Source organism: Arctopsyche grandis, chromosome 11 (genome assembly GCF_051622035.1).
Source record: "Arctopsyche grandis isolate Sample6627 chromosome 11, ASM5162203v2, whole genome shotgun sequence".
Classification (NCBI taxonomy): Eukaryota; Metazoa; Arthropoda; class Insecta; order Trichoptera; family Hydropsychidae; genus Arctopsyche; species Arctopsyche grandis.
This window is the reverse complement of record NC_135365.1, coordinates 5138698-5154818: the sequence shown is the minus strand read 5'-3', so window position 1 is coordinate 5154818 and position 16121 is coordinate 5138698. Positions and strand designations below refer to the sequence as shown.

The 16121-nt window shown below is 29.3% G+C and overlaps 2 protein-coding genes across 3 annotated transcripts in view; both read right to left on the bottom strand.

The window, feature by feature from the left end:
• The window catches only part of LOC143919204 (uncharacterized), a 740296-nt gene that overhangs the window by 482279 nt on the left and 241896 nt on the right, over positions 1-16121 (bottom strand). The window lies entirely within an intron of this gene.
• The window catches only part of Nmdar2 (glutamate ionotropic receptor NMDA type subunit 2), a 251063-nt gene continuing 248968 nt past the window's right edge, over positions 14027-16121 (bottom strand). For both annotated transcript variants that reach the window (XM_077441568.1, XM_077441565.1), the window contains exons 17-18: positions 14146-14255; positions 14027-14070 (exon numbers count right to left, since the gene is read on the bottom strand). In XM_077441568.1, the coding sequence (XP_077297694.1) occupies positions 14027-14070; positions 14146-14255 (154 nt within the window). The remainder of the gene's footprint in view (positions 14071-14145; positions 14256-16121) is intronic.

Genomic DNA, 16121 nt, shown 5'->3' with positions numbered 1-16121 from the left:
ACACAGATACTGTTATAAAAGCACGAGGGTTTTTAGGCTTTTTAGAGGATTTTCAAACAATTAAACTTCTTCAATTTTTTTCAAAACTGTTTGGAATAACTGATGTTTTGTATAACATTCTTCAATCTAAATCTTCGGACGTTTTATATTGTTGTAAAAAAATTAATGATGTTTTGCAGCAACTGAAATACGAAAGGGATAATAATTTTGAAATGTTATGGAATAATTATTTAAATGAAAAAAATGATGATCATGATCGTAGGCCACAAAGATTAAAAAATTATTCAGAAGTAGAAGATAAAACTTCATTTCGTCAATTATATTTCAAAATAGTTGATAGCATAATCGCACAAGTCGAATGTAGATATTCTTCACTTTCCAAATTAGAATATTTTCACCTTCTTTGTAATGATAAATATGACGAATATAAAGAAAATTTTCCAAATGTTTTAATTAATAAATTAAAAGATTTTTATGGATCACTGTTTGATTATATTCGATTGAAAAACGAACTCATTGTGCTATATTCCAGCTCTGAATTTTCAGAGAAACCTGTTCATGAATTAATACAATTCATGACAAAAAATAACCTCGAATCTGGTTTTAAAGAGGTGTTTAAGCTGGGAGAATTAATATTAACGATACCAAGCAGTACAGCTTCAGCAGAACGTTCTTTTTCGGCGCTGAAAAGAATAAAAACTTGCTATAGAGGTACGCAAGGTCAAGATAGATTATGTGGCCTTAGCTTAATTTCAATAGAAAAAAAGTTATTGGTGGAATTAAAACAGAAAGACACATTCTATGCAGACGTGATTGAAAAGTTTATGTCTCAGAAACGTCGCATTGAATTTATGTATAAATAACTAATAAATTAAACATTTTTGTAATGCAAAACGAGTATTTTTTTTTAATTGCTAATTTTATACCCTACGTCCTACGGCATACACAGCACACCCGGTATTAACACCCACCGTCCGCCACTGATGTATGTATATGTATAAAAGGTTCAGACTGTTTATTTTATTTTTATTTTATTTTATTTCATAGAAAATGAACACTAACGCCTTTACAGATCGCTTTATAGCGACAAGTACACTTATACAGATACAATACAATCAATATATGCTCATAAGCTTTTTATACAATGCGAATTCATAGAAACTTCATCCACAGTGACATCTATGGAGAGATTTGTACAACATTTTATTATTGAAATTGGCGAACTTTAAGACGCTGATTAACTTGAGATTGGAAAGGAGATGCTAAATTCAAGGATCGTTCCAATGAAATTAGAAAAAAAGTGGCAAATTCCGAAAGGGAACGATCGACCTAGAGCGACAAACCATGGTTTGGCCAGCAGCAAACTTTAGTGGGACTCGCACCCGTGACCACTCTGTTCGAAAGTATAATTTATTTATTTTATTTAGATAGATATATACCAGGAAGGCTTGACAGGAAGACCCCAATGTGCCTTCCTGGACAATTAATTACAAACAATGCAGCATTTTATTATTAAATAAATCACTGTATTAACTTAAGGTGAAGAACACGAAATAACAATTAAATAATTAATTAATTACAGAATTAATCCATTAAGACGTCTATAAATTTTAGATTTGTATATAACAAATTGTACACACAATAAATACAGAAGATTTGTGACAACAGGAAAGATGATTTTATGCCAATTTTGGGGAAACGTTTCAACAATGATCAGATAAAATTGGGATGCGGTGCATCCGCTCTAAGATCGCCAGACAAATTGAACGACAGATTAACGGACGGCTGCTTTAAATGCAATTCTCATCTTCTCGAATGATAGATTGCACATCAGATGACGGGTAACCTTTCGATGTGCACAGATGCAATTATAAAAATCGTAATTATTAAAATTGAGTTGGATCTTTCAGGCGAGTTTAATAAGGCAAGATTCGATAAGTTCCGAATCTTGCCTTATTAAACTCGCCAGAAAGATCCAACTCAATTTTAATAATTGCATCTGTGCACATCGAAAGGTTACTCGTCATCTGATGTGCAATCTATCATTCGATAAAACGAGAATTACGTTTAAAGCTGCCGTTCTGTTAATCTGGCGATTTTAGATCGGATGCACCAAACCCATAAAATTGGCATACTCTGATAAGAAATGATCGATTTGGAGTCACAAATACCCCCAAATCTAATATGCTAAGCACTAGTCTACGCCGCTGGTTAAATGAAATTGACAAAGCCTGTTGTAGTTTCTCGTATTTAAAGTAGCAAAATAAAGCTTTTGTGTACATAAAAGCATCAGCAAATCCATGAAAAATGCATTTAAGTTTAGCATACATTTTCCAGCCGAACTTTCAAGTGAAAAATTCGCACCACCGAAAACGTAATACGCCAGAAACGAGCGTGGCACTTTTTCGCACGGACAATTAATCATCTGAATTTAATCCCTTCTCATTTTAAATAAAGCAAAATAAATAGTGGGGCATTAGCTCGTTTTGTGTTAGTTAACGACTCCCGCCCCCGAAAACTCCCGAGATAATTCTCACAATGGCGGCAGGAGCGAGAAGAAAATTCTTTTGAATGAATAATTACCAGTCTGGGGATAAAGGGAAAAATCTTAGCCGTGTTGTAAAAATGGGACGAAACAGGTGACCAAACGTGCATGCAATGTCTATGCGAATTTTCCCCGCATTTTCCAGCAGGTCCGGAAGAATGACACGGGCTTCTTTAATCTTCTAACAAAGTAGGTATGGTTGGCATACGCTTAACGTGCTCGCTGTATATGTATGAAAACAGTGGCGTCGTAAAACGAGGGAAAACCTACACCAGTAACATACGTAGATACATATGTATTTAGGTGACATCGCACGTTTCATGTGTAAAATATCAATTTATATAATATCGTGTATGAACACGCTTGCGACTATTGGAAAAATATGAAATATTTACACACATTTGAAATGCGAGAAATGTTGACTTAGTAAACAGATACAAGTTCTAAACACGACATATCTATATTTAAAGAATGTATAAGTAACTTTTTCAGATTAGATTATTTATCAACTCAAATTAAGAATATGTTTTTTTACTTTATCTATGTACGTTGTAACAATAGATAAAGTTTTGTGATCATGCGAAAATTCGAACAGAGATTTTGACTGATTTGAACTCAGAATCGATCACTGATCACGTTTTCATGATATAGAAAAAATGTAGTGTATGTGTCTGTGTATTGTGGGGATTTTTTGAACACCGTTAGTCCTATCGAACCGAAACTTAGTATCAGTTAATAAAATTCTTATAGATACGACGAAATTTTTTTTCAAATTTTTAAGTTGACCGGAAATGGTACCTCCCCGTATAGGTATCCTCTTTTTACTGATTTATAAGTTTTTGAATTCAATTATCTCCCAAACAACTAACAAAATCGGACTAAATTGTTTTTACATGTAATAGAAATAGTAATCTTTATAACTTTATATTTTAAATATATTTTTATCTGAACCGGAATTAGTAATTTTACTCTAGAGAATCGAGGTCTTTTATGTTTTTCTCAGAGATCTTTTAATTTCTTGAACTGAAATTTCATATCTAAGAGTTTGAGCCTAATATCAAGTTACATATGTATGAAATTTGGAAAGCGTCCGTCAACCGGAAGTGGCAGTTTACTCTGTTCGATTTTTCTTCCACTATATTTTTCGACCCCTTAAGCACGTGTGCTCTTCACGAAAAAAATCAAGTATTATTCTTGTATTAATGTGATGAAAATAAAAAAAAATCACTAAATTTAATAAACCGGAAGTGAGATTTTTTTCTCTTAGAAAGGTCAAAAATGTTGTGACCACGATTCTGTCCACACCCCTCAACGTATTAAGCTGAAAATTTATATTTGTATTTTTTATGTACTTACTTAGAGCTGATTAGGTTTTGGTCTGAATTCGTAAGCCGGAAGTAGTATTTTTTTTTAAAACAATATTTCATTAATTTATTTTGACCTTTAAAATTATTTTTATTTTCTTGATATTTGATGTGTATAATAAATATGGTGATTTTAAGTAATAAAAAAATTTTGAACAAAATCTGATAACCGAAAGTAGGACTTTTGTGTTGTGTAAGTTTCTCTACATTTGCGTTAAATTTGTATCGAAAATGATCTCATAACCGGCATGTATGTTTAATTATTGACTTTTGTTTTGTGACTTTCATACATTCCTCAAATACATAGATAACTTCATGGGTTGGCTACAACCAAATTTTAAGCTTAGTGTATCCAATAATACAAGTTATTTTTAATTGAATCAATTTAATTAACATTGAACAGTATAATCTGTTTCATTACAGTTTTAAAATAAAGCAAAGAAAAACCCAAACAAATTTGAAATGAGTAATGAAGATACACATTAATCAATATTGCAGAAGTTTGAGCTTCGTCGTCGCATTCCGCAGTCTTATCAATAGAAACTTTGCACTAATTAATACTATTACTTAAGATTATTAATTCCAGATCAATTTTACACGTTTCAAAATATGCTTTTCAACTTCGGCATCAACTATGCAGACGCCACTGATAAAACGACATCCAGAACTGCTTAAATTCCTTCTTTAGAGATAGAGAGTGATACATATGCATGTACCTATGTATATATGAAAAGTATACGGAGAGAAGTTGCATTAAAGCAAAATGTGTGTCTTCATAGTTGCAAGTAAGGATCAGTGGTTTTTCATTAGTTTTGACAGACGAGTTGCAGCTTTCGAATTTAAATATTTACTCCTGACAAAACCGCTTTATTAACGAAGCTTCTTCGACAAGTACGAAACAATGTTGTAGAATAAACTGTTTTACTATGTGCGAATACCTTGAAAAGCGTCATTCTATGTTATTGAAATAGAGATCATTTTAATTGTAAATAACAATATCATTTGAAGATTGACATATTACAAATAATACATATGTATATATAAATAATTTTGGGAAAGTTTAATCATATATGCAAGAGTTTTACCATAAAGAACGTAATTTAATCATTTTTTCTACACATACATATGTATGTACAACAAGTATTCTATATATAATTTGTAGTTTGTTTTTAAAACACGACATACATATATTACATGTTTTCATTCATATTATTTTTAAATCAAATTCCAGATATATGCAGCTTTTTCATAAAACAAATTAGAAGAGTGTACATACAAATGTACGCATGTATGTATTTAATAATTATTATTTATAATTATTTGCATTGTTGAGTAATATCGCATCTAAATGACTTTAAAGGCACTTTAAAATCTCAATATGTAGTATTTCTATAAATCATAGTCATCAAGTCCAGTTGCAAAGATGTTTGAATCTTAAAATTGTATATATGCATCTACGGAACGAGAGCTGCTGTATTACATAATTTATTTAAAAAGTTTAATTTGAAATTTGAGGTAATGAGTTGCTGCCGGAAATATGTATACTCATTTATACCGGGAACCTTAATGTTTAGAATAGTTTATTAATACTAAGATTGCTTTAATGATAAAATTGAAGTTGTAATCATATTAACAATGAAATTGCAATGTAATCCATACAGTTCAGAATAGTTTATCAATGTATGATTGTCCATAAATGAGTTAATGTATTTACAGAAATGAACTTTTCAATCATCAGATAAATTAAATCAGCTGATAACTAAAAATAATTGTATGTGATGTATGTATGTAAGCTTATTGTAAATCATATTAACAATTAGATACAACATAACTTCTTATTGAATACTAATCTCGCAGATAAAACTCCGTGAAGAGATATACTTTTCGCCGTGAAATGTCAGATCTGACATATTTGGCTAAAAATCAATATATATCGTGTATTACATTACATGAAGCTAGACGCCAAATTTGAAATTTATATATATGTACATATGAGAGTTAAAACTATAATTATTTCAATATTAGAGATAACGAGAACCTATAGAGCAAGTTTTATTAAATATAGAGTGAATTATTAGGACATATCGAATCAAAATAAGTGATAACAATTTGTGAATCAAATCAAGCAGAAATGGTGTTTTTGGAACTGAAAATTGGGTTTCTGCTCCTTTCAAATATAACGGCTCATATGTACGATATAAAAAAATTAAGATGTGACCAATTTACAACTTTATCTATATATTTGAGGAATATAAGAAGGTCACGAAACAAAATTTGATAATTAAAAATACATACACGTTCACACATACCGGTTATGAAAGCGTTTTCGATACAAATACAAAAGTTCTACTTCCGGTTGTCGGATTTTGTTCGAAATTTTTTTATCACTTAAAATCAATAAGATTATTATACACATTAAATATCATGAAGATAAAAATAATTTATAAGGTCAAAATAAAATAATGAAATATTGTTTAAAAAGAAAAAGGCTACGACTCTACGACCTGATATCATCATTAATATTTATACGTAATACGTAATAAGCTTATTGTAAAAAACTAAATGTGTGTAAGCTTATTGTAAATCATATTATCAATTAGATACAACATAACTTCTTATTGAATACTTATTTTGCAGATAAAACTCCGTGAAGAGATATACTTTTCGCCGTGAAATGTCAGATCTGACATATTTGGCCAAAAATCAATATATATCGTGTATTACATTACATGAAGCTAGACGCCAAATTTGAAATTTATATATAAATATGAGAGTTAAAACTATAAATATTTAAATATTAGAGATAACGAGAACCTATAGAGCAAGTTTTATTAAATATAGAGTGAATTATAGGCGTTTAAACAATTAAAATCTGATATCGCCATATCAAGGTTGAAGATATATTATGGTAGCTTGCCGTACCGTCATAGACGTCACCGTACCCGAGATTCTGGATATTTGATACGCATTGTATACGATATTTTATCTCCAACGTAATGGCAGACGATACATTACGTATATTGATGACCAAAATGAGCAATATGGCAAAGTATGAAAACGATCGGATAAGAGATAAGAAATATAAAAAATGACCACTAACACGAAAACCATGTGAACTGTATAAGAGGTAAGTAAAAATGGTGAAAATTTGTGATTAAAAATAAAACATCTTTAAATCGTCACTTGGTGCAAAACATACACGCTACCATTAAGCCACACTGCTGACTATTATTATATTATACCAAATTTGGGGATCTTTAGTTGAAACTGTGGATTTGAAAAGCAGACAAACACATATACAAGCATTATTTCTATTCAATATACAAATACATTAATCAAAAACATAATTGTCTTTTAAAAAAACTGATAATTTTTTATTGTACAGCCGTAAATATTTGGAATTCGTCCACTTTTGCGTTGAGGTATCTCTGGCATGTCGTATTAATTTACTATGCCTTGCGGGCCATGTGTTATGTGACACGAATGCAGATACGTAAGATTAGTGTCAGGAATCAAATTGGGGTCCAGGTGACCCCATCTGCTCTCCTCTTACTAATCTCGTGGTGGATTATTTCTACATTACCCCCGATTCGTATTACGCACACGTTTCAAACTCAATCAAATTTTTGTCAAAAAAAATTTCACGGTCGATTTAGACGCACGTATCTCGCATATCGACGCGAATTCAAATATTACCAGCAGTATATTTTCGTATTGAATGCACATAAGAAGGATATTAGGGAATTATCGCAGACGTGAGACAGAAATAAAAACGTATCTTATATTGCCGACAAGTGTGAGAACTCTTTAAATATTCAATGACTTATCAAGTTCAAATTTATGACGCGAATGAATAGATCGATAATCAGCCGGGAACTCGCAAGTGTATTTTCATATGGAAAGTGTGCATAAATGCATTATGCAGTGTGCCTTCGCAGCTTGTGATTATGTATAGTGGAAAATGAAATTTTCCGATCACTCACAGTACCCAAGTGAGAAATAAAAGTACATTTGCAGGTCAAGGTGCACGAGTGAGTGGGATTTATTGATTAATTTTACAATATATCAATCGAAAATGAATTTTTTCTTTGTATGTATTAGAATCTACAAATGTATGCTGAATTGCATTAATATTGAATCTCAACTATTTAGTTATGATTCATTGTACAATTCAAGTCGAATAATATGTATGTAAATATCTTATAGTCCAAGTATTCAATCAGTTTGTTCATGCATAAACCATCGATTTTAGATTTTGATTTTGATTTTTAAATGTTTTTTATTATTACGAAATTATGTTCACAATACATCTCATATCTATTTTAATAGCTACTGATCTACTGATCATTTTCTATTTTAAAATTTTAATTTAATTTGGTTACTAATCATAGTATTATATTGTTGCGTAGGGGTGGGTGGAGGATCCAAGTAAAAGGCCAACAGTCGTTTCACAGCATTTATTGATGATTAAGGAGATACACGCACTGGCAGTGCTCAGTCCAAAATGACATGATATCGCCTACGTACCGCCTTATAAAGGGTAGATCCCTCAGGACGTCTTATCTGTTTACCTGTTGTATAGTCACGTATTCGGATATCTATTTCCAAGACATTGGGTCTTCCCGTACCAATTCTGAGAAAGGCCTAATAACGGTCATTGTTTAGCCTAAATGCACTTAGAGTCCAGATATAATCCTGGAAGTAAGTGCAAGCACTTAGTTAATCCGATAACAGATATCCGTTGGTCTAAGTGCAAGCACTTAATTAATCCGTTAACAGATAACCCTTGAACGGTCACATAGTCTCTGGGATTCTATTCGCTTAATCCGCGGCGTACGTAACAATATTATTCTAATGTTAATGTACAGTATAATAGGAAAAATAGCTCAAAAACCTATTTACAATTCTTATAAATGCTCATAATACATCTAATACATAATATTAATTAAAGACTCCCTAAAATCGATGACCTAAAGCAGATTGTGTTTAGGTAATCTGTGTATATACCCGAAAGGTATAGACATTTTGTTGTAATCACCAAGAATCTTCACAAGTGTGTTAATATGGTTATTAGTGATTCTGTCATAGAATCTACTGGTAAGTTTGTTAGTAATGTCTGTAACAAACAGAATATTATATATGGCATGCAGTTTTTCAAGTTAGTATATACGGGTGTATTATGAATTATTTTTAGGGATATATTTTGTATTACTTGGAGCTTGGAAAGGTTAGTATTCGAGGCGTTATTCCATACAGGTGAAGCATAGGTCGATTTAGTTAAATTGTCAACATTCTAAAGCCAACTTTAAGTATTCTCACCAGGTGTCGCATAAACATTTATCTGCCAAAACTTTTGAGTTGTCAAAACCCTTGAGATGTCAAGTATAAGTGTTTAAAATGTATCCACATTTCCACTAATATTAAAAATATTGATATCCAGGTTAAGGTTTCGAGTATATATGTACATACAGCCAGCAGCATATGTAGAACATTGGTTGGCATATAATCCATTTAATTGTGTGGTCACGGGTTCTATTCCTGGTGTGTGCTGCAGGCCAGACCTTGGATGTGATTCTAAGGTCGATCGTTTCCTATGAGAGTTTGCCAATTTATCTGATTTCACTGTCAAAGTGGTTTCTTCATCAAATTGGCAAAAACCATGCTATCCAATATGTCACCACTATTTGAATATGATTTCAAAAATTTATTATCTATATCATAAGTGTCTCACTAATTTGAATATGATTTCAAAAATGTACTATCTATAACATAGATGTCTCGCTAATATTCTTACATATAGTATTTGTATTATGCTTATGTCTGGTCACAGTGACATCTATTCTGTTATATCACTGTGGCTAATATGTAAATAAAAAATAAAAATAAATTGCCTTATTACCATTATAGAATCCGTTAATACGTTTGTATTCGGAAATAGTCTCAGGTTTCAGAAGTATTTTTAAATTGGTTTTAAATTTATTATACTCTTAGTGGTTTATGTGAGTAGCAAGTCAAAAAGGATGAGTCACTCTTCAATCATTCATACAAACTAGTCTATACAACGTTTTCTCAAACAAATTAATTAACATAAAATGCTCCAGGTAGTTGACATCCCTGTCCTATCTCTATTTAACCTAATGAGTGGAAATCAGATCACAATTTTTTGATGAAATCCAATGTCACTGAACTAACAGAGTGAAGCTAATAAAATGAAACGTATAATATAAGTAAGTAAAAATAATAAAGACTGTTCTTAGAATTGATAATGAAAGTTCTTTGTTTAAAAAATTAACTGCTGGCTGAGTCACTTAATTAAAACAACAAACTTTGGTACTAATTAAATCAAAAGTTGCGATTTAGACGAAATGATTCATTGTTATTTTAATTCTTCTTCATTTTAACACTTTTTTAATGACGTATAAATAGTCTCAAGGTAAAAGTTATGCAAAAAAAACTTATTTTCGTCTTGTCTATTTTAATTAGTAAATTTAAAATTAAAGTTAATGAAGCCCTACCATTTTTTTGCCCGAAGCAATTTGTAGATATACATATTTATTATTAGATTGCAATTTAACATTTCCTCTAACTGAGTTGTAATGGATTTATTATTTATATAAAAAGCAGGTATGAAACTTGGCATCTGTAAATAGAAGCGAGGCTGTTTATTATACTGCGCCCTTGTTAAAGCTAAATTACAAACGTATTTCCGTGCATTTGAATTATAAATAAATGCACCGTTTAAATTTGCACTTACGTCTAAAGTAACGTGCCATCTAATATTAGTTGAATTTATCGATTCGCTTAAGCTGTTTGGTATGAAAGAAAATAAAGGGCTTGTGATTTTCCGCTATACGATTATACATGTTTTAGTTTTCGATTATTATCTTATAAATTTGTACGGGGGTTTTGGCACACTGCAACATCATAATGAGCTTATCGCGTGATGGTTTATAATCATGAAGAGCACAACGAACGTAAAACATTTCCTTTATGGCTGTAATCTTGAAGAACCATCGCCTATGCAGAAATTGCTGACGTGAATATTGGCTAATTCATTGCAATCTTGTTAATAAAGATTAGTTGTTTATATATGAAGTAAAGAGCTCTATATTTAATGTCTTAAATGATTTTAAAAATTTTGGGAAAATTTTTGAAAAAAAATTCAAACGAAAATCTATAGATGTCACTTTCATTCGGAAAATTTTATTTTTTGAATTTGAAAGTTTTTCATATTTGATTTTTATTAATAAGGAAAAGGGTTCGAATAAAAGACTTTTAGTACAAAAAGAAAATATACATGTAATACAATTACACATACATACTCTCAATAGTATCAACATTTATATAAATCAGAAAAAAAAACACTTCGTTTCCTTTCAGGTCACACAAATTAAAATTCATATCTATCTACATATATTGGCACAATATTTTCAATCAACTCAGTAATAAACACACTGCTTGTATTTTTAAAAAATATATGATAAATTAAATTGTATTTCTTACACATCTTTTTATTTCTTTGGTACAATTTTTGAATTTATTTACAAGTATTTTTTTTATTATTAAATTGTTCTATGAACGATTCCAATCATAAAAAGTACGATAGATAAATCAAAGGTAGATGATAAGGTATTGAAACGAATAAATAGGATTTTTAATGTAACAATAAGAAAAAGCATGCTATGAGATTAGTGCATATACATATAGTCAAAAAGCATACTTGAGCTTCTTACGTTTAATTCAATTATTTATGAGTGACAACAGTAGATTGCATCGAATACATCAAATATATAATTTTTTTCATATTACAATATACATATATATGTATGTACATATATTATAAAAATCAAATTAAGCTTCCCTAAGGATTACTCTACAACATTCTCTCTATACATACACATCAATAAATGTGCATATTATATATGCATGGCGTAAACTTTCCCACTCAATCAACGAATGCAAATATACATAATAATATACGAACGGAGATTAGCACGCGACAATGAAATTGAGCTAATAATGGACACGAACCGGTCAAAATCTCCGAAGATTTCAACCGGTTGGTTGACCATTAACCATTGCCGAACTCGTCTCCGTTTCGACGCATCGAAAAAACGTCCCTGTATTTGATATTTATCGAAAAATATATATAGTAGTAAATCAATAGCGTCTTTTTTCCCCAGCCATGGAATTGTGACGTATTGACATTTCGGCTTTGAAAATCTACTGTCATCACAAATCACTAAGCAATGCCTATATAACAATATAATAACAATTAACAGCAATAACAATCCACATTGGGGAGCTACGATTTATCAAATGTACAGTGAAAATATATATTTAAAAAAAAAGAAAAAGAACAGTACATACATTCATCGACTTTCCCTGAATCGTATGTGTGATATAATTAAATGTTGGGAAATTTTATTTTGACATTTACATACATACATTTTTTTTTGGTATTTGGACAAGCGATTTTACATTACCGTGTCGCACACACTCGTTTTATGAATTCGAATATTTTATTTAATAATTACACAACAATTTTTTTACATTATTACTTTTAGTATTTCATTTTCCTTTCCTCATTAACATTACACTTAAACATAGTTGGTGTAGATATTTTTCCCACTGGGGAAATCAATTTACCTCATTTTATACATAGATTTATGTATAAGGGGTGATATAGGGGAATTTGGTATAGCACCAAGATGTTTTAACATAAAACATACTATATAAATATATATATGTATATCGTAACATTAAATGGTATCGTATTTATTTTAATTATCCATCCTTTTCGCAAATGCTTTTATTTTTTTTTTTACCTAAAATAGTAGTACGCTCTCCATTCAATTATATACACAGATAATATTTGAACTTTACATTAACAGTATCCACCTGTGATTATTTTTATTTTTATATATGAGTAGATATTTATTAACTACCGATTATTATATATATATATATATATATATATATATATATATATATATATATATATATATATATATATATATATATATATATATATATATATATATATATATATATATATATATATATATATATATATATATATATATATTTATTAAAGTATCGAGATGATAAAGATACACTTTATAATTATTTATATGTATAATATCTTTGTCGATTTCCTACGATTAAAACACTGTGCACACGAATTACATTTATAAGATGTTTACTTTAATAGTTTAAAAGCAAAACGATCGATATTTTAATACATCCATTGATTATTTTTTTAGATGAAACACATATTAAATAATATATGTATATGTTTTAAATAAATTTGATTTTTTTAGAGTAAAATTCGTAGTATTAGGAAGGAATCTATTTGTCTTCGGAATATTGACTAAGTCATGTGAGATTATGTTTATTTAGGTATGTATATTCGCTATCACCTCATCTAAGAACATGTATCAATATAATAATAAATACATTTAATTCATAAGACCGTCGGAAATATCTTACATAAAAATACAATATTATTTCATTTCCTATCGCATACAGTCGGAACACTTTTTAGGACATAAATATGTATGTATATGAGATGTGAATGATCGTATTTAGTTATTATTTTATTAATATTTTTTCCATTATTGTTTTAATAAACACATCAAGGTATGATAGTATAATTATACATGCATTATATTATAGATATTTTCATAGTAATTGTTCAATCGATAAATATATTTATAATATCATTCGGATACTTTATAGCTATACACGTTGTTTTATTTATTTTTTAAACTATTTTTCAACCGACAAAAATATACATATACTCCCTGAGAATTTTATATTTTGATAATCAAATCAATTAAATTAATTTTATAATATAATATATGCGGAAGACTATTTTCATTACCTGCAGTTTAATATTAAATTATGTTTATAATACGTTAAACTTAAGGAACATATATATGTAGTATAGTATTCTTAATTGAAATCCGGAACGAAATTTTCGGGAAATGAATTGAATAACATATTGCTACAACTTATATTGTTTACATTACAAGTTTTCAGTTCGAAATATAGTTCAATTTTGAAGAGATCACAACAGTATATTAAAATCTCATGCCACTATGTACCCTCTCGATCACAGCACCGTTTCCATTTCTGCTATTTCTGTTCTGTTAGGCCTGAAAAGTATGACATGAGCAGTTGAAAAATATATAAAATTATCAGATAAAGTATTTAAAACTATATAAAATCATTACCTATAAAGATCCCTTGCACTTCCACCGAGATAATCAGTCGTTGAGAGAAGTTGGCTTCTCGTCATATCTCGTGTTCCGGCTCGGAACAACTCCGAAGCACTAGCTAATCTGCAATAATCAATTGTAAAACATGAATATGTTTCAAAGTGTACCAAATACATATAAACATCATCTATGACATTCTATATACATGGAAAAAATAAAATAACACAAACAAGCGTTCGTTCGCGGAAGCTCTCAAAACAAACATACCGTAAGCTGACTATTCGTCATATTATATATATTTTTACTTTATTTTCATAAAAGCCACTATTTTCGTCTCATATTTGCACTAACATATACATTTTTACATATTTTTTCAATAATCAATTCCTATATTATAAAAAAAGCCCAATCAAAACAAAATCATTTTGGTATGTTGCAATCAATATACAGCCACTGTATTTCATAGATTTTAATTCTCATTTTCTCAAAGCGGTCTAATTAATTTATGACGTAAGCAAAATTTATTTAACATATACATAAATATGTATAATAACCTATTGTTTTATCATTCATTAAATAATATTTCATTTATATAGAATTATACAGTTTAGTTACTTACTTTCTTACCTTGGTACATACGATAGTTTATTTATCATTTAATATGTAGGTTTATTTATATTTAATATATATAGACATTTTTTTACATTTAAAGCCAAATCAAATCATGCAAATCACTACATACCAGCCGAGTAAAATGCACACACAAATACAGGCAAATATTTTGTTATGCAATTTAATTTCGTTATTAATTATGATTTAGCATGATGTAAAACTGAGTGCAAATATTCGTTAATATAATAAAGTAAAAATTATGGTAAGTGGGTGTTTGTCTAATATTAAACTGAGGCAGTAAGATTGTAATTGAAATAAAATGGTAAATTAAGCATATCATCTTTTCATCACATTTTTTATTATTGACGTATAATGATGTAAATTTAATAATAATGTATTCTCAAACTGTAAGTTAGTAAATAATCTAATATTTCATGTAAAAATCACGTTGAATTCAAGTGCAATACAGTCTATAATATAGCGTGCAATTGACATATGTAGTAATCAGGTAGGTAAAATATAAACTGTAAAATATACAGTTATAAATTTGTGAAGAGTCTTGGTACAACAGGTATAAACATAAATTATTAAAATTTGCTTTGGATCGGTGTCTTTATTCTTTAAATAATATATTTCTATATATATGAACTAGTTGTTTTACCCGGCTTCGCTCAGTATTTGTAATATAAACAGCCCAAACATGGCGAATCTAATAGTAAATATTCAATTGTTTTTTTATTACGTACACATTTACAATAGTCGAACCAAATATAGTATACGACTATTATAGTATGGCGAGCGTTATCTCAGTCAGGTAGACACACAGACGGAATAGCGAAATTATATATATATGATGTGAATGTTAAATACATTATAGGAAAAATCTGATAACTAAAAATAAAACTATCACTGTTTGATCTGTTTACATATGTATATTATATAGCATAACTTGTATTGGTTAGAAAGTTTGTTTTGGAGGAATAAACAAAGAAATTTGAGGTAATGTGTTGCTGCCGGAAGTATGTATACTAATTTATGCCGGGAACCTTACAGTTTAGAATAGTTTATTAATACTAAGATTGCTTTAATGATTTGCTTTAAGAATAGTTTATCAATGTATGATTGTCCATAAATGAGTTTATGTATTTACAGAAATGAACTTTTCAATCATAAGATAAATTAAATCAGCTGATAACTAAAAATAATTGTATGTGATGTATGTATGTAAGCTTATTGTAAATAACAATTAGATACAACATAACTTCTTATTGAATACTTATCTCGCAGATAAAATCCAGTGAAGAGATATACTTTTAGTCGTGAAATGTCAGATCTGACATATTTAGCCAAAAATCAATATATATCGTGTATTACCTT